The sequence below is a fragment of the Entelurus aequoreus genome, linkage group LG27, assembly GCF_033978785.1.
Source record: "Entelurus aequoreus isolate RoL-2023_Sb linkage group LG27, RoL_Eaeq_v1.1, whole genome shotgun sequence".
NCBI classification, from domain to species: Eukaryota; Metazoa; Chordata; class Actinopteri; order Syngnathiformes; family Syngnathidae; genus Entelurus; species Entelurus aequoreus.
Window position 1 is genome coordinate 31,195,897 of NC_084757.1, and position 24,500 is coordinate 31,220,396.

At 41.5% G+C, this 24,500-nt stretch overlaps 1 protein-coding gene and 1 long non-coding RNA gene across 2 annotated transcripts in view; one reads left to right on the forward strand and one right to left on the reverse strand.

Moving 5' to 3' along the window:
• Positions 1 to 19,314, reverse strand: part of yjefn3 (YjeF N-terminal domain containing 3) — a 128,660-nt gene extending 109,346 nt beyond the window's left edge. Inside the window, exon 1 of the mRNA XM_062039374.1 lies at positions 18,969 to 19,314. Coding sequence (XP_061895358.1) covers positions 18,969 to 19,036 — 68 coding nt within the window. The 5' untranslated portion in view covers positions 19,037 to 19,314. The remainder of the gene's footprint in view (positions 1 to 18,968) is intronic.
• The window catches only part of LOC133644685 (uncharacterized), a 45,131-nt gene extending 25,036 nt beyond the window's left edge, over positions 1 to 20,095 (forward strand). Inside the window, exons 3-4 of the long non-coding RNA XR_009824812.1 lie at positions 18,927 to 18,973; positions 19,056 to 20,095. This is a non-coding gene — a long non-coding RNA (uncharacterized LOC133644685). The remainder of the gene's footprint in view (positions 1 to 18,926; positions 18,974 to 19,055) is intronic.
• The last annotated feature ends 4,405 nt before the right edge of the window (positions 20,096 to 24,500 follow it).

Here is a 24,500-nt window from a genome sequence, read left to right on the forward strand (position 1 = left end):
ATCACCTTTGCTTTGTATTGTCACACAGTCATGTGATCATCATGGATGTACTTATGTGACAACAGGAGAAAAATAATCCTAGCAGTCTGATAGTTTATATATCAATGATGAAATCTTAACATTGCAACACATGCCAATACGGCCGGGTTAACTTATAAAGTGCAATTTTAAATTTCCCGCTAAACTTCCGGTTGGAAACGTCTATGTATGACGACGTATGCGCGTGACGTCACGACGGCAACGGAAGTATTCGTACCCAATGTGTCACCATACAAACTGCTCTGTTTTCATCGAACAATTCCACAGTATTCTGGACATCTGTGTTGGTGAATCTTTTGCAAATTGTTTAATGAACAATGGAGACTGCAAAGAAGAAAGCTGTAGGTGGGATCGCTGTACTAGCGGCTGGCTGTAGCAACACAACCAGGAGGACTTACTTGGATAGCAGACGCGCTAGCCACCGACCGCACAGATGATCGTGGTGAAGTCCTTCGTCCTTCCGTCGATCACTGGAACGCAGGTGAGCACGGGTGTTGATGAGCAGATGAGGGCTGGCTGGCGTAGGTGGAGCGCTAATGTTTTTATCATAGCTCTGTGAGGTCCCGTTATACTAAGTTAGCTTCAATGGCGTCGTTAGCAACAGCATTTTTAAGCTTTGCCAAGCTGGAAAGCATTAACCGTGTATTTACATGTTCATGGTTTAATAGTATTGTTGATTTTCTGTCTATCCTTCCAGTCAGTGGTTTATTTATTTTGTTTCTATCTGCATTTGAGACCGATGCTATCACGTTAGCTCCATAGCTAAGTTAGCTGCAATGGCGTCGTTAGCAACAGCATTGTTAACCTTCGCCAAGCTGGAAATCATTAACCGTGTAGTTACATGTCCCTGGTTTAATAGTATTGTTGATCTTCTGTCTATCCTTCCAGTCAGGGGTTTATTTATTTTGTTTCTATATGCAGTTAAGCCCGATGCTTTCACGTTAGCTCCATAGCTAAAGTGTTTCGTCGATGTATTGTCGTGGAGATAAAAGTCACTGTGAATGTCCATTTCGCGTTCTCGACTCTCATTTTCAAGAGGATATAGTATCCGAGAGGGTTTAAAATACAAATCCGTGATCCACAATAGAAAAAGGAGAAAATGTGGAATCCAATTAGCCAGCTTGTACCTAAGTTACGGTCAGAGCGAAAAAAGATATGTCTTGCACTGCATTCTAGTCCTTCACTCTAACGTTCCTCATCCACAAATCTTTCATCCTCGCTCAAATTAATGGGGTAATCGTCGCTTTCTCTGTCCGAATCGCTCTCGCTGCATTGAAAACAATAGGAAAATGTGAGGAGCTGTGCAACTGACTACGTCACGCTACTTCCGGTAGGGGCAAGGCTTTTTTTTATCAGATACCAAAAGTTGCGATCTTTATCGTCGTTGTTCTCTACTAAATCCTTTCAGCAAAAATATGGCAATATCGCGAAATGATCAAGTATGACACATAGAATGGATCTGCTATCCCCGTTTAAATAAAAACATTTCATTTCAGTAGGCCTTTAAAGCTTCTTATCTACACGTCTACTTTGCAATAAGAGTCGGTATACTGTCATCTCCATCCTGTGTTCTTCCACAGAACAGCCTTGACCGCTGCCGGCAAGACGCCCACTCGCTTGAATAGTTTAAAGTGAGCATTGCAGGTAAAAGTAGATGATTTCATTTTCTACCGCTCATCATGTGCAAGTGTTGCTACTGCTGTGTTATTAGGTTATTGTCACATGGGGGTCGCACATCTTACTGCGGGGTCGTTCTTCCAAGATGCAGCAGACGGACAACTCCGGACGAAAGCGTGAAGGCAGGAATATGATTTTTCGTCATAAATCCTACACATTACAAAAAGACCGGAACCAAACAAAAGGAAAGTGTGCCGATCGCACGAGAAGCTAAAGAACCAAAACTTAGCACAGGAATCATTAGCCCGAAAAGAAGAATACCAACGTGAATGTTGCATACAGCAAACAACGAAGCCAAACTGAGCGTGGCGAGAAAGGTGAATAAATAGCTCTCTGATTAGTGCTCGACAGCAGGTGAGCGTGCCGACCACTAACCGGAGGCAGGTGAACCCCATGGTAACCAAAACAAACCCAGAGGTGCACAAAACAGGAACTTAGGGAGTCCAAAACTAACAGAACATGACAGTTATATTACAGTGTAGTGTTGTCCCGATACCAATATTTTGGTACCGGTACCAAAATTATTTAGATACTTTTCGGTACTTTTCTAAATAAAGGCAACCATAAAAAATTGCGTCATTGGCTTTATTTTAACAAAAAATCTTAGGGTACATTAAACATTTTTCTTATTGCAGTTAAGTCCTTAAATAAAATAGTGAACATACAAGACAACTTGTCTTTTATTAGCAAGTAAACAAACAAAGGCTCCTAATTTAGCTGCTGACATATGCAGTGACATATTGTGTCATTTATTATTCTATTATTTTGTCAAAATGATTAAGGACAAGTGGTAGAAAATGAATTATTAATCTACTTGTTCATTTACTGTTAATATCTGCTTACTTTCTCTTGTAACATGTTCTATCTACACTTCTGTTCAAATGTAATAATCACTTATTCTTCTGTGGTTTGATACTTTACATTAGTTTTGGATGATACCACAAATTTGGGTGTCAATCTGATACCAAGTAGTTACAGGATCCTACATTGGTCATATTCAAAGTCCTCATGTGTCCAGGGACATATTTCCTGAGTTTATAAACATAATATAAATGTAAAAAAAAACGAAATAAGATGTTGTGATGCCAAAAAATATCAACGTAATCATAGTAGTATTGACTAGATACGCTCCTGTACTTGGTATCATTACAGTGGATGTTAGGTGTAGATCCACCCATGGCATTTGTTTACATTTTGACGCCGGTGAGCTACGGTGTGTAGTGAAGCATGTTTGGCTATTCCTCGTCCTGCAGGGATGATACTTGTAAGAAACTTACTTTATTTTTCACCATGGAGGCGGGGATTAGTGATTTAGAAGTAGCTAAAACACTAAAAAAAGAAAAAAAACAGTCTGCTCATTTTCCTGAGGAAGCGTAGGTCCTTTAATGTGTGCAGCCAGTATGTTGTGTCCAGGATCAGTTTGTCAATCCAGTTTACGTCCCTTTTGCTGGTGCTGCTCCCCCAACAAAACACTGCAAAGTACAGGGCACTGGCCACAACAGACATGGCAAACAAGAAAACACAAACCCAGGAGTGCTGAAACAGCACTAAGGTAGTCTTCAAACTAAAACAAAACATGATCCGGGCAACGAATCATCACAAGTAATTTCTTTTCAAATAAGAGTAGCCAACACTACAAACCTAGGACGATTGTACGGGTCATTAGGTTGGGTAACTGAGTCACACTAAAGATGTTAAGTCCAGTAAACATAAGGGGTTGATGGACCGACTTTCTGTTTAATAACAAGGCCAAAACATTCAGTTGAACTGTAGCTCTTCCTGTGCAGCCAAAGTCCCTCACTCACATATCAGAAAACTTCTTCACTTTACCTGCCAGGTTGCTAAAATGATTAGGAATCAAAAAATAGAATCCATTGTACCTTGGTGGTTAATCTTCTTGGTGTTTGGACAAATAAAGTGGGAGGGGGACGCAGTGTCGACAATAATGTAACACTTCGCTTGTCCGTTGCTCTTTCTTTAGACTCATAATGAGCTACCAAAACTAGGAAAACAGTGTAGAAAAAGGCTAAAAAAACACAGGAGCTAACAATCGAGATCAATAACCCCGGCCGAGTCATACCAAAGACTATAAAAATGGGAGCCATTACCTCCCTGCTTGGCACTCAGCATCAAGGGATTGAATTGGGGGTTAAATCACCAAAAATGATTCCCTGGCGCGGCCACCGCTGCTGCCCACTGCTGCCCACTGCTGCCCTCACCTCCCAGGGGGTGATCAAAGGTGATGGGTTAAATGCAGAGAATAATTTTTCCACACCTAGTGTGTGTGTGACAATCTGATGACATATATTAAACAAGACAAGAAGCAAAGAATTAAACAGACAGAATTCCGATTAGCTCAATACGAGGAGAAACGTCTGGTCTGTACTAATGTACAGTCTCCAGCACGCTCAGGCCAAAGATTGTACTTTCTTTATTTGGACTTTCCCTAACCACATGGCAACAGCTGCTTCCAAAGGGACGTGGGTCGTAAACAGCGTTGCCTTTGCTTACAGAACAGTTCAAAAGAAAAGGTCGGAAACACTTCACAGAAAAGGTTGTAAAACAGTTCAAAGTGCACTTGCACTTAAAATCCTTTAATTTACTCAAAAAACAACAGTGCGCCTTATAACCCGGTGCGCCTAATGTACGGCATAACTCTGGTTGTGCTTAACGACCTCAAAGCATATTAATTTGGTACATAGTGTAATGATAAGTGTGACCAGTAGATGGCAGTCACACATAAAAGATACGTGTAGGCTGCGATATGACACTAGTAAACAACACCCACACTTTAAATGTTCCATTGAAAATAAAGAACATTACACAGGGCACTCAGAAATCTGTCAACATTTTTATAGTACGACTTCGGTAAGCTATGAAGCTGCACCTCTTGATGGATTGTCGGATACATTAAACATACAAGTATTATTATGGTGTGTGTATAAGGACCGCAAAATGGCCCCTATTAGCATATTGCCTGGAGTTTTGTTTTGCAATATTATGCAAAACCAACTTTTCTTACCTTCTGGTACCGGCTGATGTGTATTTGGGATCTGCATAAGTCCTGTAAATTTGCCCGTGTCCGCCATTCTAGTCATACCGTAGTCAATAAGCTTCTTCTTTTTCTCTACCTTCTTATGTGGCATTCATCTTCCGCTGTTGCCATTTCTAATATAAAGTGGCGTAAAGTTCTTACTTATATCTGTTAGACTCGCTGTCAAAGCGCTAAAAACTGTAGTGAGTTCACATAAGTCACCCATGGAATTATAGTTATTAGAGGGTTCCGGTTGGCCGGTTTTTCACGGGACACATGAGAAGATGCTGCTCCGTTATTGACTTAAAGGCCTACTGAAAGCCACTACTACCGACCACGCAGTCTGATAGTTTATATATCAATGATGAAATCTTAACATTGCAACACATGCCAATACGGCCGGGTTAACTTATAAAGTGCAATTTTAAATTTCCCGCTAAACTTCCGGTTGAAAACGTCTATGTATGATGACGTATGCGCGTGACGTAAATCATTGAAACGGAAGTATTCGGACGCCATTGAATCCAATACAAAAAAGCTCTGTTTTCATCTAAAAATTCCACAGTATTTTGGACATCTGTGTTGGTGAATCTTTTGCAATTTGTTTAATGAACAATGAAGACTGCAAAGAAGAAAGTTGTAGGTGGGATCGGTGTATTAGCGGCTGGCTGCAGCAACACAACCAGGAGGACTTTGACTTGGATATCAGACGCGCTATCCGACGCTAGCCGCCGACCGCATTGATGATCGGGTGAAGTCCTTCATCGCGCCGTCGATCGCTGGAACGCAGGTGAGCACGGGTGTTGATGAGCAGATGAGGGCTGGCTGGCGTAGGTGGATAGCTAATGTTTTTAGCATAGCTCTGTGAGGTCCGGTTGCTAAGTTAGCTTCAATGGCGTCATTAGCAACAGCATTAAGCTTCGCCAGGCTGGAAAGCATTAACCGTGTATTTACATGTACATGGTTTAATAGTATTGTTGATTTTCTGTCTATCCTTCCAGTCAGGGGTTTATTTATTTTGTTTCTATATGCAGTTAAGCATGATGCTATCACGTTAGCTACGTAGCTAAAGTGCTTCACCGATGTATTGTCGTGGAGATAAAAGTCACTGTGAATGTCCATTTCCCGTTCTCGACTCTCATTTTCAAGAGGATATAGTATCCGAGGTGGTTTAAAATACAAATCCGTGATCCACAATAGAAAAAGGAGAGAGTGTGGAATCCAATGAGCCAGCTTGTACCTAAGTTACGGTCAGAGCGAAAAAAGATATGTCTTGCACTGCACTCTAGTCCTTCACTCTCACGTTCCTCATCCACAAATCTTTCATCCTCGCTCAAGTTAATGGGGTAATCGTCGCTTTCTCTGTCCGAATCGCTCTCGCTGCATTGAAAAAAATGGGGAAATGTGAGGAGCCTTTCAACCTGCCACGTCACGCTACTTCCGGTACAGGCAAGGCTTTTTTTCAGCGACCAAAAGTTGCGAACTTTATCGTCGATGTTCTCTACTAAATCCTTTCAGCAAAAATATGGCAATATCGCGAAATGATCAAGTATGACACCTAGAATGGATCTGCTATTCCCGTTTGAATTTTAAAAAATCATTTCAGTAGGCCTTTAGGCAAAGTCTGAATGTCATTAAAACAGTTAGCTCCATCTTTTGACACTTCTTCCACTCCCGTCCTTGCACGCTACACCGCTACAACAAAGATGACGGGGAGAAGACGCTGCAGAAGGTGAGCCACGTAAATAAGACCGCCTACAAAACGGCGCATCCTAAAGAGACTTGAAGATGATCTGTAAAACATCATCTATGCAACATTTTGACCAAAGAACCACCATTACATGTTATGTAGACCACAAGGAAATATTTTAAATTGACAAAAAAAAATCATAGTATGACCCCTTTAACCTGCTCAGTGGCCTAGTGGTTAGAGTGTCCGCCCTGAGATCGGTAGGTCGTGAGTTCAAACCCCGGCCGAGTCATACCAAAGACTATAAAAATGGGACTCATTACCTCCCTGCTTGGCACTCAGCATCAAGGGTTGGAATTTGGGGTTAAATCACCAAAATAATTCCCGGGTGCGGCCACTGCTGCTGCTCACTGCTCCCCTCACCTCCCAGGGGGTGATCAAGGGGGATGGGTCAAATGCAGAGGTTAATTTCACCACACCAAGTGTGTGTGTGACTATCAGTGGTACTTTAATGCGCCTTTGAATCCGGTGCGCCCAAAGATCAGAAAAATACTGTACTGGTAAAAGCCGCCTATCAAAACAGAATTCCACAAGCATGGTTATGAAATTATGGGGCCAGGCACATGCCAGAGATTGTAGACCGCAGCCACGCACAGTTGCAAGATGTTTGCATTACAAAGAAGAAGAAGAAAGAAGTCCTCTTAGGACAATTCTAAGCTTCTGTCTTTGTTTGAACAGTTTCACTGCATGTCCTCTTACATCTCTAGAGCAGTGGTCCCCAACCTTTTTGTAGCTGCGGACCGGTCAACGCTTGAAAATTTGTCCCACGGAACGGGGGGATAGGGGGGGGATTTTTTTTCATAAAGAAATACAATCATGTGTGCTTACGGACTGTATCCCTGCAGACTGTATTGATTTATATTGATATATAATCCATATATTGTGTTTTTTATGTTGATTTAGTTAAAATATATATATATATATATATTTATTTATTTATTTTTTTAATTTCTTGTGCGGCCCGGTACCAATCAGCCCGGTGGTTGGGGACCACTGCTCTAGAGGACCTGCATAAGAGACACTGCAACAGGAGAGCAAAACGCATCCTCAAGGACTCATCCCACCCAGGTTATAAGACCATCAAAGCAAGGACAAATAGACTGAAAAACAGTTTCTATCCTAGAGCTGTTATTGCCCTAAACTCTGCACTTACCTGAACACTCACCACTTTATTACTTGCTTACCTCTGATAAAGATCTACTGTGCAATATGTTTTTTTTAACATTGTATTATGCTTTTAAATTTTAAATTGTTTTATTATTGTTGTTGTCTTAAGACTATTTTATGTAGTTCTGTTTTAAAAGCACTGAGCTGGATTGCTGTCCAATTTCGTTGTTTCCATACAATGACAATAAAGGTATTCTGATTCTGATTTAAGGCCATGTCTACACTAAGTCGTTTACCCCCTTAAACGAATAATTATTTAGCCTAAGCCCCGTTTCAGCCACACTAAACCATCGTTTAACGTCCCCCTCCTCGGACAAATTTTTACACGGGTAAGTCAGCCGTGTATTTCTTGAATCTCCGGCACTTCGCTTTGTATGGACTCAATGATCGTTTACAAAGTGAGTTCGGAGAGGAAGTGACGCCAGAAAGAACACACGCCACACAGGAAGTGACGCCAGAAAGAACACGCCACAGCCAGCTTCATAACAAAGCGGTTTCGTAGCCCTGAGCTAACCACTGGAAATATGAAGGCGAGTCATCCAGACATGCCCGTGTTTCTCCTCCTTCTACATGTACAGACGCTTGTGGAAATCACACATGAATACCTTAAGAGAAAGCGATTGCAGCTATTTGGGATACAACACTTCTCAGACGGCAAGAAAACTGTCCAATGGCCGGCCGGGTCAGCTGTGATGCTACGTGGCAAAAAACTTTGTCCATTTGTCGAAGGAGAGTCAACAAGAATGCGGGCTCCCGTGGATGTGATAAAAAAAAAGGTAGCGTGTGCTTTGTATTACCTGGCCGTCGAGGAAAACGGCGAATGCATTTGGACTGGCAAAGCAGACTGTATCAGTTATTGTCCGCCATGTATGTCGCGGACTCAACGTCTAGGTCCAGAGTAGATAAAGTCACCAAAAAGGAATGGACAATGAAGGTGAAGGCAAAAGAGTGAGGAGTGTCCTGACCAGATATCTACATCCCTAAATTGATTGATCTAATAAAGAGTTGATTAATTTATGATGGCTCAGGTGTGATTCACTACAATAGGGCCCCACAGCGCACTGGATTCCAGTTAATTGAAATACCACAACACTAGATATTGTTCAGATAAGTTAAACTTAAAGGCCTACTGAAATGAAATTGTTTTATTTAAACGGGGATAGCAGATCCATTCTATGTGTCATACTTGATCATTTCGCAATATTGCCATATTTTTGCTGAAAGGATTTAGTAGAGAACAACGACGATAAAGTTCGCAACTTTTGGTCTCTGATAAAAAAAAGCCTTGCCCCTACCGGAAGTAGCGTGACGTAGTCAGTTGATCACCTCCTCATATTTTCCTATTGTTTTCAATGCAGCTAGATCGATTCGGACCGAGAAAGTGACGATTACCCCATTAATTTGAGCGAGGATGAAAGATTTGTGGATGAGGAACGTGAGAGTGACGGACTAGAATACAGTGCAGGACATATCTTTTTTCGCTCTGACCGTAACTTAGGTACAAGCTGGCTCATTGGATTCCACACTCTCTCCTTTTTCTATTGTGGATCACGGATTTGTATTTTAAACCACCTCGGATACTATATCCTCTTGAAAATGAGAGTCGAGAATGCGAAATGGACATTCACAGTGACTTTTATCTCCACGACAATACATCGACGAAACACTTTAGCTACGGAGCTAACGTGATAGCATCGTGCTTAACTGCATATAGAAACAAAATAAATAAATCCCTGGCTGGAAGGATAGACAGAAAATCAACAATACTATTAAACCATGGACATGTAAATACACGGTTAATGCTTTCCAGCCTGGCGAAGCTTAACAATGCTGTTGCTAACGACACCATTGAAGCAAACTTAGCTAGGGAGCTAACGTGATAGCATCGGGCTCAAATGCAGATGGAAACAAAATACATAAACTCCTGACTGGAAGGATAGACAGAAAATCAACAATACTATTAAACTATGAACATGTAAATACACGGTTAATGCTTTCCAGCTTGGTGAAGCTTAAAAATGCTGTTGCTAACGACGCCATTGAAGCTAACTTAGTATAACGGGACCTCACAGAGCTATGATAAAAACATTAGCGCTCCACCTACGCCAGCCAGCCCTCATCTGCTCATCAACACCCGTGCTCACCTGCTTTCCAGCGATCAACGGAAGGACGAAGGACTTCACCACGATCATCCGTGCGGTCGGTGGCTAGCGTCAGCTAGCACGTCTGCTATCCGAGTCAAAGTCTTCCTGGTTGTGCTGCTGTAGTCCGCCGCTAATACACCGATCCCACCTACAACTTTCTTCTTTGCAGTCTTCATTGTTCATTAAACAAATTGCAAAAGATTCACCAACACAGATGTCCAGAATACTGTGGAATTATGAGATGAAAACAGAGCTATTTTGTATTGGATTCAATGGGGTACCGATACTTCTGTTTCACTGGCTACGTCACGCGCATACGTCATCATCCAAAGGCGTTTTCAACCGGAAGTTTAGCGGGAAATTTAAAATTGCACTTTATAAGTTAACCCGGCCGTATTGGCATGTGTTGCAATGTTAAGATTTCATCATTGATATATAAACTATCAGACTGCGTGGTCGGTAGTAGTGGCTTTCAGTAGGCCTTTAAGAACTTGCACACAAAGCAACACTAGAGGTGACTATGACATGCGCATTTTCCGCGCATGCGTATTAGGTCGCGTTGCGCCGGCGTACGCAGAGGGGTGGGGGTCTTAAACGGTGGCATTGTTGTGTGTGTGGACACGGATAAGGTTAGGTGAGATTTACCCTGGATAACCTTAGTGTAAACGGGGCCTTAGTAAGGTTCATGTGGATGACAATACTCTGCACACCTGAGCCCACCTGCCCCGAGCTTCCAAGACGAGCCCCAGCAGACCTCCCGTCTGTCTCCTCACATCCTGACCCCGTCTTTGCCGTGTCACTGTGTCAAGCAGTCTGGACTCGTCCTCGCCGCTCCGGCGCTCTCACATGAGCTCGTTGTTATTCCTCCTTTCTCCCATTGCCATGCTGCCAGCTGTAGTCGGTGCAGCCTGTGTGACAGCCTGGCCATCTTATTTATAGGCCTCGGCATTTGATTGGGTCGGCAAAGACGGAGATGCAGGCAGGGAGGTTGAATTGGCTCCCATTTGCACTCCATGCCCATAATTCTCCTCCTCCATTAAAGTCAGATTAGATAAACAGTGTATTAGAAGACATCCTCATAACACTCACAGGAAGGGACAAAATGGAGCATGTCTGCAGAAGATGAAGACGTAAACGTTCTCGTCAGGCTTCAGTAGTTATTTTTCTGACATTTCAACAATGCGCGGATGAAGAGGACCAATGCACGTATTGATCCGACCCCGGATACGTCAAGGGATAGGCTGGATCCCCAGAAGTTTAAAAAAGCAGATATGTGTGATTTGATCTTTGAACCTGGTATACCTCACCCACGCCTCTTGCATTAGATAGCGTTAAAAATCAATAGGGTACTTGCCTTTGCATTAAGACATGACTCCAGAAGTGCAAGTAAGACGCAAGAACCGTGTACTTATTGATCTCTTAGGTCCTTGCAACCTCAAGTATCTCCTGGATTCTACTGACAACAAAACAGGGCTCTTGCTCTGATGTACAAAACCCAAAACCAGTGAAGTTGGCACGTTGTGTAAATGGTAAAAAAAAAAAAAAAAACAGAATACAATGATCTGCAAATCCTTTTCAACTTATATTCAATTGAATAGACTGCGAAGACAAGATACTTAACTTTCGAACTGGAAAACTTTTGTTAGTTTTAGCAAATATTAGCTCATTTGGAATGTGATGCCTGCAACATGTTTCAAAAAAGCTGGCACAAGTGGCAAAAAAAGACTGAGAAAGTTGAGGAATGCTCATCAAAGACTTATTTGGGACATCCCACAGGTGAACAGGCTAATTGGGAACAGGTGGGTGCTATGATTGGGTATAAAAGCAGCTTCCATGAAAAAGAGAGAGAGAGAGAGAGATCAGAAGGCATAAGAAAAAGTATCTGCATTTGATTGTTTACATTTGATTATTAGCAATCCGGGGAGGGTGTTAGTTTAGGGTTGTAGCTGCCTGGAGGTGAACTTTTATTGCGGTTTTGAAGGAGGATAGAGATGCCCTTTCTTTTATACCTGTTGGGAGCGCATTCCACATTGATGTGGCATAGAAAGAGAATGAGTTAAGACCTTTGTTAGTTCGGAATCTGGGTTTAACGTGGTTAGTGGAGCTCCCCCTGCTGTTGTGGTTATGGCGGTCATTTACGTTAAGGAAGTAGTTTGACATGTACTTCGGTATCAGGGAGGTGTAGTGGATTTTATAGACTAGGCTCAGTGCAAGTTGTTTAACTCTGTCCTCCACCTTGAGCCAGCCCACTTTGGAGAAGTGGGTAGGAGTGAGGTGGGATCTGGGGTGGAGGTCTAGAAGTAACCTGACTAACTTGTTCTGGGATGTTTGGAGTTTAGATTTGAGGGTTTTGGAGGTGCTAGGGTACCAGGAGGTGCATGCGTAATCGAAAAAGGGTTGAACGAGAGTTCCCGCCAGAATCCTCAAGGTGCTTTTGTTGACCAGAGAGGAGATTCTGTAGAGAAATCACGTTCGTTGGTTATCCTTTTTGATTACCTTGGTTGCCATTTTATCACAGGAAAGGTTAGCCTCTAGAATGGAACCTAGGTAGGTGACCTCATCTTTCCTGGTGATAACAATGTCACCCACAGTCCGTAAGCACACATGATTGTGCGTGCTGCTGGTCCACTAATAGTACTAACCTTTAACAGTTAATTTTACTAATTTTCATTAATTACTAGTTTCTATGTAACTGTTTTTATATTGTTTTACTTTCTTTTTTATTCAAGAAAATGTTTTTAATTTATTTATCTTATTTTATTTAATAAATTTTTTTTAAAAGGACCTTATCTTCACCATACCTGGTTGTCCAAATTAGGCATAATAATGTGTTAATCCCACGACTGTACTGTATATATCGGTATCGGTTGATATCGGTATCGGTAATTAAGAGTTGGACAATATCGGATATCGGCAAAAAGCCATTATCGGACATCCCTAATAATAATTTTAAAAAAACACTATATATATTTTAAAATAAAATTCTGGCAACTAAGCTGCCAGTTTTTTTTTGTAAAAAACTGTGGTAATATCCACAGATTTTTTTTTTTACTTTTCACGTTAAAAAAAAGAAGTAAAATATTTAAATTCACAGGCAAATTCATTAATTGTTTACTGTTACAAGCGGCCCTCTAACGGCAGCCATGACTGCGGTGTGGCCCTAAATGAAAACAAGTTGGACACCCCTGGTCTAAAGGATTAGGGGCGGGGCTAATGTCATCAAAAGTGACAAAATCTCCCCGGGCTTAAACAACATAAATATGAACGCATCATTTTGAAATTATTCATGAGCCATGTGCTCAAAAGCTGAATATTTTACAAGGGAATTAATTACCAAGCATGAAGGTCGTACTATATGCATACACACACAATAATTGCTAGTACTTATTCATAATCACTTCCATTGCTGTTGTACAATATAAAAAAATATATGGAATTACTAGACTTGGAGGACTTTCATTCACTTGTTGAATTTTGCAGACATGACACAAAACTACAGTCAATTCAAGATGGCAACAACCTGGCATTAGAGTGGGAAAAACAAGTAGACTTTATATGCTTAAAGGCCTACTGAAATGAATTTTTTTATTTAAACGGGGATAGCAGATCCATTCTATGTGTCATACTTGATCATTTCGCGATATTGCCATATTTTTGCTGAAAGGATTTAGTAGAGAACATTGACGATAAAGTTCGCAACGTTTGATCGCTGATAAAAAAAAAGCCTTGCCTGTACCGGAAGTAGCGTGACGTCACAGGCTGAAGGACTCCTCACATTTCCCCATTGTTTACAATGCAGCGAGAGCGATTTTGACCGAGAAAGCGACGATTACCCCATTAATTTGAGCGAGGATGAAAGATTCGTGGATGAGGAACGTAGGAGTGAAGGACAAGAGTGCAGTGCAGGACGTATCTTTTTTCACTCTGACCGTAACTTAGGTACAAGGGTTCATTGGATTCCACACTTTCTCCTTTTTCTATTGTGGATCCCGGATTTGTATTTTAAACCACCTCGGATACTATATCCTCTTGAAAAAGAGAGTCGAGAACGCGAAATGGACATTCACAGTGACTTTTATCTCCACGACAATACATCGGCGAAGCTCTTTAGCTACAAAGCTAACGTGATAGCATCGGCAGATAGAAACAAAACAAATAAGCCCCTGACTGGAAGGATAGACAGAAGATCAACAATACTATTAAACCATGGACATGTAACTACATGGTTAATGCTTTCCAGCCTGGCGAAGCTTAACAATGCTGTTGCTAACGACGCCATTGAAGCTAACTTAGCAACGGGACCTCACAGAGCTATGCTAAAAACATTAGCTATCCACCTACGCCAGCCAGCTCTCATCTGCTCATCAACACCCGTGCTCACCTGCGTTCCAGCGATCGACGGAAGGACGAAGGACTTCACCCGATCATCCATGCGGTCGGCGGCTAGCATCGGATAGCGCGTCTGCTATCCAAGTCAAAGTCCTCCTGGTTGTGTTGCTGCAGCCAGCCGCTAATACATCGATCCCACCTACAACTTTCTTCTTTGCAGTCTTCATTGTTCATTAAACAAATTGCAAAAGATTTACCAACACAGATGTCCAGAATACTGTGGAATTATGTGGTGAAAACAGAGTTTTTTTGTATTGGATTCAATGGTGTCCGAATACTTCCATTTAACCATTGACGTCACGCGCATACGTCATCATACATAGACGTTTTCAACCGGAAGTTTAGCGGGAAATTTAAAATTGCACTTTATAAGTTAACCCGGCCGTATTGGCATGTGTTGCAATGTTAAGATTTCATCATTGATATATAAACTATCAGACTGCGTGGTCGGTAGTAGTGGCTTTCAGTAGGCCTTTAATTGTTTTATTGTATCCATTAAAGCATACCCAATCGTAGTTGCAATCCGCAAAATATGTAAAACATCACAAAATGCACTAATTCAGTCAGCCGTTTTGAATATGTTTGCTTTGAATACCTACAGCTATTTCCGGAGACTGGCGACACCGGAGGAACGCTTCTGCACTCTGACCATGTTATTAGAAATAGGTCAAATTACAAAACACAAAACCAGCGAAGTTGGCACGTTGTGTAAATAAAAACAAAATACAATGATTTGCAAATCTTTTTCAACCTATATTCAATTGAATAAACTGCAAAGACAAGATATTTAATGTTCCAACTGGAAAACTTTTGTTAGTTTTTGCAAATATTAGCTCATTTGGAATTTGATGTCTGCAACATGTTTCAAAAAAGCTGGGACAAGTGGCAAAAAAGACTGAGAACGTTGAGGAATGCTCATCAAACACTTATTTGGAACATCCCACAGGTGAACAGGCTAATTGGGAACAGGTGGGTGCCATGATTGGGTATAAAAGCAGCTGCCATGGAATGCTCAGTCATTCACAAACAAGGATGGGGCGAGGGTCACCACTTTGTGAACAAATGCGTGAGCAAATTGTCCAACAGTTTAAGAACAACATTTCTCAACCAGCTATTGCAAGGAATTTAGGGATTTCACCATCTACGGTCCGTAATATCATCAAAAGGTTCAGACAATCTGGAGAAATCACTGCACGTAAACGGCAAGGCCGTGACCTTCGATCCCGCAGGCGGTACTGCATCAAAGAGCGACATTGGTGTGTAAAGGATATCACCACATGGGCTCAGGAACACTTCAGAAAACCACCGTCAGTAACTACAGTTGGTCGCTACATCTCTAAGTGTAAGTTAGAACTCTCCTCTACCATACCATTTTACCTGCACGCCGTCTCCCGCTGTGCTCTGCATATTGGGATCGCGACAAACCGTCCCCCGACGCGTTCCGACTTCTACAAAGCAATGAACCACCTGCTGCCACCTACTGACTTGGAGTATTACACGGTTACCCTGCCGAACTCTACACAGCACGGACACTCGACAACGGCACATTATTATAATTCAGTGGTTCTTAACCTGGGTTCGATGGAACCCTAGGGGTTCGGTGAGTCGGCCTCAGGGGTTCGGCGGAGGTCAAGACACACCCGACTCATCGTGTAAATACAAACTTCTCTTTATCGGCGTATTACGGATACGACAACAGCAGACTGATTTGCAGGTGTGTAATTTGTTGGGAGTTTCTGCACTTTGTTGGTTTTGTTGTTTGAACAAGGTGATGTTCATGCACGGTTCATTTTGTGCACCAGTAAAAAAACATGGTAACACTTTAGTATGGGGAACATACTCACCATTAATTAGTTGCTTATTAACATGCAAATTAGTAACATATTGGCTCTTAAAGGCCTACTGAAATTAATTTTTTTTATTTAAACGGGGATAGCAGATCCATTCTATGTGTCATACTTGATCATTTCGGGATATTGACATATTTTTGCTGAAAGGATTTAGTAGAGAACAACGACGATAAAGATCGCAACTTTTGGTATCTTATAAAAAAAAAGCCTTGCCCCTACCAGAAGTAGCGTGACGTAGTCAATTGAACAGCTCCTCACATTTTCCTATTGTTTTCAACGCAGCTAGAGCGATTCAGATCGAGAAAGCGACGATTACCCCATTAATTTGAGCGAGGATGAAAGATTCGTGGATGAGGAACGTTAGAGTGAAGGACTAGAATGCAGTGCAAGACATATCTTTTTTCGCTCCAAGCTGGCTCATTGGATTCCACACTCTCTCCTTTTTCTATTGTGGATCACGGATTTGTATTTTAAACCACCTCGGATACTATATCCTCTTGAAAATGAGTCGAGAACGCGAAATGGACATTCAAAGTGACTTTTATCTCCACGACAATATATCAACGAAACACTTTAGCTACGGAGCTAACGTGATAGCATCGTGCTTAACTGCATATAGAAACAAAATAAATAAATCCCTGACTGGAAGGATAGACAGAAGATCAACAATACTATTAAACCATGGACATGTAACTACACGGTTAATGCTTTCCAGCCTGGCGAAGGTTAACAATGCTGTTGCTAACAACGCCATTGAAGCTAACTTAGCAACCGGACCTCACAGAACTATGATAAAAACATTAGCGCTCCACCTACGCCAGCCAGCCCTCATCTGCTCATCAACACCCATGCTCACCCGCGTTCCTTCGATCGACGGCGCGACGAAGGACTTCACCCGATCATCCGTGCGGTTGGCGGCTAGCGTCGGCTAGCGCGTCTGCTATCCAAGTAAGTCCTCCTGGTTGTGTTGCTACAGCCAGCAGCTAATACACCGATCCCACCTACAACTTTCTTCTTTGCAGTCTCCATTGTTCATTAAACAAATTGCAAAAGATTCACCAACACAGATGTCCAGAATACTGTGGAATTATGAGATGAAAACAGAGCTATTTTGTATTGGATTCAATGGGGTACCGATACTTCTGTTTCACTGGCTACATCACGCGCATACGTCATCATCCAAAGACGTTTTCAACCGGAAGTTTAGCTGGAAATTTAAAATTGCACTTTATAAGTTAACCCGGCCGTATTGGCATGTGTTGCAATGTTAAGATTTCATCATTGATATATAAACTATCAGACTGCGTGGTCGGTAGTAGTGGCTTTCAGTAGGCCTTTAACATCTTACTATTTAGTACACTTTCGTTTAGCAAAACACAGCTTATTGAACTCCAAGTAGACTCGCATATTCCAGTACAGTGGTACTTAACCTGGGTTCGACCGAACCCTAGGGGTTTGGTGAGTCGGCCTCAGGGGTTCGGCAGAGCCTCCGCCGCGGAGGTCAAGACACGCCCGACTCATCGTGTAAATAAAAACTTCTCCCTGTCGGCGTATTACGGATACCCCCAAACAATGTTCCCTCTAATTTTCCATATGTGTGAGCAAACGCAAAAACTCCTTGAGCATTCATGTGGAGCACATGTGAGCGACGTCAGACCTGCAGCACACCTGTCCCAAACCTGACTAAATAACAAGTTCAATGTTTTATTATTGTAATCAAATGACAGCAGTCATTTTCATGAGATTATTTTCTAATATAAGTGTTTTGGCCCACTTACAATGACTATAACATATAGTTTTTCATGAGCTGTGTACTAGTATTATATGTCTGGATGGGGGGGTCCTACTTTGGAAATAATGTGTACCCCTTTCAGATATCGCATTTAGTTCCCACTAAAACATTCACATGTTGCACAATGAGATGTAAACATGGGATCATGTGTACATTCCTGTAACTTTCAGTTTGTAAAATATATCTTTATTAGCTTTTCTTTATTATAATAACATCATTTTATGATTACGGTTCGGTGAATGCGCATATGAAATTGGTGGGGTTCGGTACCTCCAACAAGGTTAAGAACCACTGTTATAGTTATTGATTTGCAAAAAAATATATTTTGGACCAAGTAGGAGAAGTTGCGAAATTTTCCCACGGCACACCAGACAATATCTCAGTGGTTGGAAAACAGTGCTTTAGAAGGCTGATTAACAGGGAAATAGAAAAGCTATTTTTTGGGGAAGCAGATTTTTTTGGTAATTGAGTTCAAATATAGGAGTGAATTTTAAGCATCTTACTATTTAGTACACCTTCGTTTAGCAAAACACAGCTTATTGAACTCCAAGTAGACTCGCATATTCCAGTACAGTGGTTCTTAACCTGGGTTCGACCGGTTCGGTGAGTCGGCCTCAGGGGTTCGGCAGACTATATAACATATAGTTTTTCATGAGCTGTGCACTAGTATTATATGTCTGGATGGGGGGGTCCTACTTTGGAAATAATGTGTACCCCTTTCAGATATCGCATTTAGTTCCCACTAAAACATTCACATGTTGCACAATGAGATGTAAACATGGGATCATGTAACTTTCAGTTTGTAAAATATATCTTTATTAGTTTTTCTTTAATATAATAACATCATTTTATGATTAGGGTTGGGTGAATGCGCATATGAAACTGGTGGGGTTCGGTACCTCCAACAAGGTTAAGAACCACTGTTCCAGTAGAATGTTATTTCCTTAAAAGAACACAATGCATAGCCTGGTGGGGAGTGCTTCGTGGCAGTAAAGGGAGCAGCAGCGTTATTATTCCCAATGTGGTGAGGTGCACATTTGCATACCATTCTTGCTGAATAATTGATTCCATTCATTCTAAACAGGAGCACCAACACTTTGGAGGAAATAGAACATGAGGTTCCTACCTGAGGTAACGCAGCGGTTCTATGGTTTCAGCCTCCGCCTCGGCCGAGCTTTGGTTCATCTTGTCCATCTGTTTGTCACCCGGGCAGGTCAAAGAGGAGAAAAGGATGGAGGTGCGCCTCGAAAGGGAAGAAAAAAGAACACCCCCCCCCTGACGTTTTCGCCTGGTCTGGAGATGCTTTGAGGCTGCCGGTCGCTCTCAGCAGCACTCACGAGGAGAGGCGGCCAATTAAGAATCAGGAGAGGGGGGATGCTCGCCGGCTGATTGGCTCAGGCTGCCATCCGAACATCCTGGGAGCGGAGACACCCACCCTGCCTTCCATGCACACACATTTGTGCAACTTGATGTGGAATGTAGAGCAGGCGTGACAGCAGGGAGGACTTGGCTGCAAACAGGAACACGGAGAGGGAGATGCATTTAAAACTAATGGAGGCCATCAAATGTTAACACACTTTTATGCATGAGGGAACATATGGATGGAGGCCAACATTAAAGGAGGGGGTCCAATTCAATGTAAATCACATGCACATAAAGAATGTGACATACCTGCCTGGACATGATCAAACAGCTATAGACTTTTTTTATTTAGCTTTCCTCATTGATGAACACTTTAAAGCAGGGGTCCCCAAACTACGGCCCGCGGGCCAGATACGGCCCGCCAGCGTCCAAAATCCGGCCCGCGGGTAGTACCAAGTAAAAAAAAAATTATTTTATTTTATTTTTATTTTTTTTTAAATCTGTTTTTTTTCACCCATTCATCAATCCATTTTCCACCACTTGTTACTGAGTCTCCTAGGCAGATACGGCACACCAGCGTCCAAAATCCGCCCCGCGGGTAGTACCAAGTAAAAAAATATATATATATATATATATATTTTTTTTAAATCTGTTCTTTTTCACCCATCCATCAATCCATTTTCCACCTCTTGTTACTGAGTCCCCTAGGCAGATACGGCACACCAGCGTCCAAAATCCGCCCCGCGGGTAGTACCAAGTAAAAAAAAAATTTTAAAAAATTAATTTTTTTTAAAAATCTGTTCTTTTTCACCCATTCATCAATCCATTTTCCACCGCTTGTTACTGAGTCTCCTAGGCAGAAACAGCACACCAGCGTCCAAAATCCGGCCCGCGGGTAGTACCAAGTAAAAAAAAAAAAAATTTTATTTATTTTTTTTTTTTTTAAATCTGTTCTTTTTCACCCATTCATCAATCCATTTTCCACCGCTTGTTACTGAGTCTCCTAGGCAGAAACGGCACACCAGCGTCCAAAATCCGCCCCGCGGGTAGTACCAAGTAAAAAAAAAAAAATTTTTTTTTTTTTTTTTTTTAAATCTGTTCTTTTTCACCCATTCATCAATCCATTTTCCACCGCTTGTTACCGAGTCTCCTAGGCAGATACGGCACACCAGCGTCCAAAATCCGGCCCGCAAGTAGTCCTGGCTAAAAAGTAAATAAAAATTGTATTTATTTATTTTTTGATTATAATTTGTTTTAATCTGTCCTTTTTCGCCCATCCTACAATCCATTCTCTACCGCTTGTTACTGGGTCTCCTAGGCGGATAAGGCACGCCAGCATCCAAAATCCGGCCCGCGGGTAATACCAAGTAAAAAAATATATATATATATATTTTTAAATTTATTTATTTATTATTGTTTTAATCTGTCCCTTTTCGCCGATCCATCAATCCATTTTCTACCGCTTGGTACTGGGTCTCCTAGGCAGATACGGCACGCCAGCGTCTAAAATCCGGCCCGCGGGTAGTCCCGACTAAAAAAAAAAAATGGTATATATACATTTTTTCTAATCTGTCCTTTTTCGCCCATCCATCAATCCATTATCTACCGCCTGTTATTGGGTCTCCTAGCCGCTCAAGCAAATCATATTGTCTAAAAATGCATTTTCCCAGCGGTAACGGGACGTCATCACGCTTGCGCCACAAAGGCGGCGAGTGCGCGATCTTTCAGTCAATTAGTGCACGAGGGGGAAAAATGGCAAAATCGTTGGGGAAACATAAATTAGACTCCGAGTTTAGAGTTTTTAAACATCAGTGGACATATGACTTTTGTTCAGTTTAAGGAAAAGACAGTTTAGATTGTATTTATTATATATATATATAGCGCGGCCCCTGGTCAAATTTTTTTAACCCAATACGGCCCCCGGGTCAAAAAGTTTGGGGACCCCTGGTTTAAAGGCTAAAAAAATGATTAGGACCCCAAAAAAAAAGCAGCAATTTAGCATGGACACACAATGTTGATGTATTCTGCCATCTAGCGACGAAAAGGAGTAATTGCAGTTTAAATAAACCGCTAATGGCTAATTAATTTAGAATCAATTAAAGACATTTAAGCTGTAACTCATTTGAAAAATTGCACTTAACCCAAATGCATGTCAATTCCAGGATGTCATGCAAATTAAACTGCATGTTTGTAAAAGACCACAATGTATGCCGCTGGGCATCCCCCATTTAGAGCGATGTGATTGGATTGATTGATTGATTGATTGAGACTTTTATTAGTAGATTGCACAGTACAGTACATATTCCCTACAATTGACCACTAAATGGTAACACCCGAATACGTTTTTTCAACTTGTTTAAGTCGGGGTCCACGTTAATCAATTCATGATATAAATATATACTATCAGCATAGTACAGTCATCACACAAGTTAATCATCAGAGTATATCAATTGAATTATTTACATTATTTACAATCCGGGGTGTGGGATGTTGAGGGTGTTAGGGCGGGGTGGTTAAGGTTTGGTTGATATCAACACTTCAGTCATCAACAATGATATCATCTGAGAAATGGACATTGAAACAGTGTAGGTCTGACTTTGTAGGATATGTACAGCGAGCAGTGAACAAATTATGATTAGTAAACAATTTATTAGAGTTTAGTGAGTGCCATGTCATGTCTATAAGTTAGAGTATTTATTTTGGCTGCTAGGATAATGTGTGGCAAATAATGATGTAAATAATTTACCTTTTTTGTCATTTGGATGAAATGTTGGAGCATTTTTATTTTCAGAAGTGTAATCAAAATATTTGTATTTACAGTTAAGGCCAAAACTAGTCACATATAGTACAGGTCAAAAGTTAGGACACACCCTCTCATTCAATGCATTTTCTTTATTTTCATGACTATTTACATTGTAGATTGTCACTGAAGGCATCAAACTATGAATGAACACATGTGGAGTTATGTACTTGACAAAAAAAAAGGTGAACTAACTGAAAACATGTTTTATATTCTAGTTTCTTCAAAATAGCCACCCTTTACTCTTGATTACTGCTTTACACACTCGTGGCATTTTCTGGATGAGCTTCAAGCACACCTGTGAAGTGAAAACCATTTCAGGTGACTACCTCTTGAAGCTCATTGAGAGAATGCCAAGAGTTTGCAAAGCAGTGATCAGAGCAAAGGGTGGCTATTTTGAAGAAACTAGAATATAAAACATGTTTTCAGTTAGTTCACCTTTTTTTGTTAAGTACATAACTCCACATGTGTTCATTCATAGTTGTGATGCCTTCAGTGACAATCTACAATGTAAATAGTCATGAAAATAAAGAAAACCCATTGAATGAGAAGAAGGTGTGTCCAAACTTTTGGCCTGCCAGTAGTGCGTAAATGTGTTTCTGTATAGTATTTCTCCAGCAATGGTCAAGTGGTGACACCAAATATGGTATTTTGAGAGGTAATCATTGAAGTCGGACATCACTGAAGGCCTAGGTGGGAAACGCACAGCCCACCACTGGTTAAATGTTATAGCTCAGAAACTTTGAACATATTTGTTTTTGTCAAGCAGCTGTTTGAAGCCCTTTTTCTCGCAGTTCAAAAATAAACCACTTTGTCAATCAATTTTAAACTCCTTTTATTTGTTTTTAAATGTCTAAACAACCTGGCGCCAACATATCTCTCCGACCGCCTTCAGCCTTACTGCCCCACCCGATCCCTAAGATCAGCTGCTAGACACAAGGCTGAAGCTTAGAGGTGACAGAGCTTTCGCCGCTGCTGCTCCCAAGCTCTGGAACGACCTACCTCTGAGTGTTAGACAAGCCTCCTCTCTTCCTGTTTTTAAATCTCTCTTAAAAACATACTTTTATTCCATGGCTTTTAACACTGAGTGATATCCATCCTGCAATGGCACCCCATAATACACCTGCTGTGAACCTGTTTTTAGATTTTATTTATTTATTTTTTATCGTGTTCTGTTTGTGTTGTGTTGTGTTTACTCGGTTCTCGTATTATCTTTTAACCTGCCCATTGTACAGCACTTTGGCTACCCCTGTGGTCAATTTTAAATGTGCTTTATAAATAAAGTTGATTTGATTTGATTGAACCTCCTCTTACATTTTATTGTCATGGAAACAGTATTTCAATAGTTATTGACTTGACTTACAAGAGAACAAATCTGGTTCTATATGTTTTATTCGTATGGAATAAATTGCAGCATTAAAATAGATATTTGGTACTTGCTATACCAAAAAAGTCATTATAACTCAAATAACATCCATGCTTATTTCATGTCCGACAATGAACAAGTAAATAATTAAATAATTAAAAAGTTAAAGTAGCAATGATCGTCACACACACTAGGTGTGGCGAAATGATTCTCTGCATTTGACCCATCACCCTTGATCACCCCATGGGAGGTGAGGGGAGCAGTGGGCAGCAGCGGTGGCCGCGCCCGGGAATCATTTTTGGTGATTTAACCCCCAATTCCAACCCTTGATGCTGAGTTCAAGGCAGGGAGGTAATGGCTCCCATTTTTATAGTCTTATGACTCGAGTCTTTATGGCACTTAAGGCATACTTGCCAACCCTCCCGGTTTTACCGGGAGACTCCCGGTACTCAGCGCCTCTCCCGATAACCTCCCGGCAGAAATTTTCTCCCGACAAACTCCCGGTATTCAGCCGGAGCTGGAGGCCACGCCCCCTCCAGCTCAATGCGGACCTGAGTGGGGACAGCCTGTTCTCACGTTCCCACAATATAAACAGCTTGCCTGCCCAATGACGTCATAACATCTAGGGCTTTTAGAGAGTAGAGTGCACAACTGCGCACACAACAAGGAGACGAAGCAGAAGAACGAGGAAGTTACAGACATGGCGACGCCGTCGACGAGCAAGATGAAGAAATACGCTTGCAAGTTCCAAAACGAATGGAAACAAGAATTTCAGTTCATCCAGGACAGTTCGAAGGGGAAGGGGTAAGTAATTATGTTGCCTGTACATTTTGTAGAACAGACTTCTCCATTGAACACGGTGGCCGAAATGATATACTCAGTCATGAACGGAGAAGTTAAACAGGACAATACTGCCATCTACTGGATAGCCTCCGGAACACTGAAATTCAAGTATTTCTTTTATTTATATGTATAATAAAATAAATATATATATATATATATATGAAATACTTGAGTTGGGGAATTCTAGCTGTAAATATACTCCCCTATTAACCACGCCCTTAACCACGCCCCCTGCCGCAACCGCGCACCCGCCCCACCCACGACCCCCACCTCCCGGTATCGGAGGT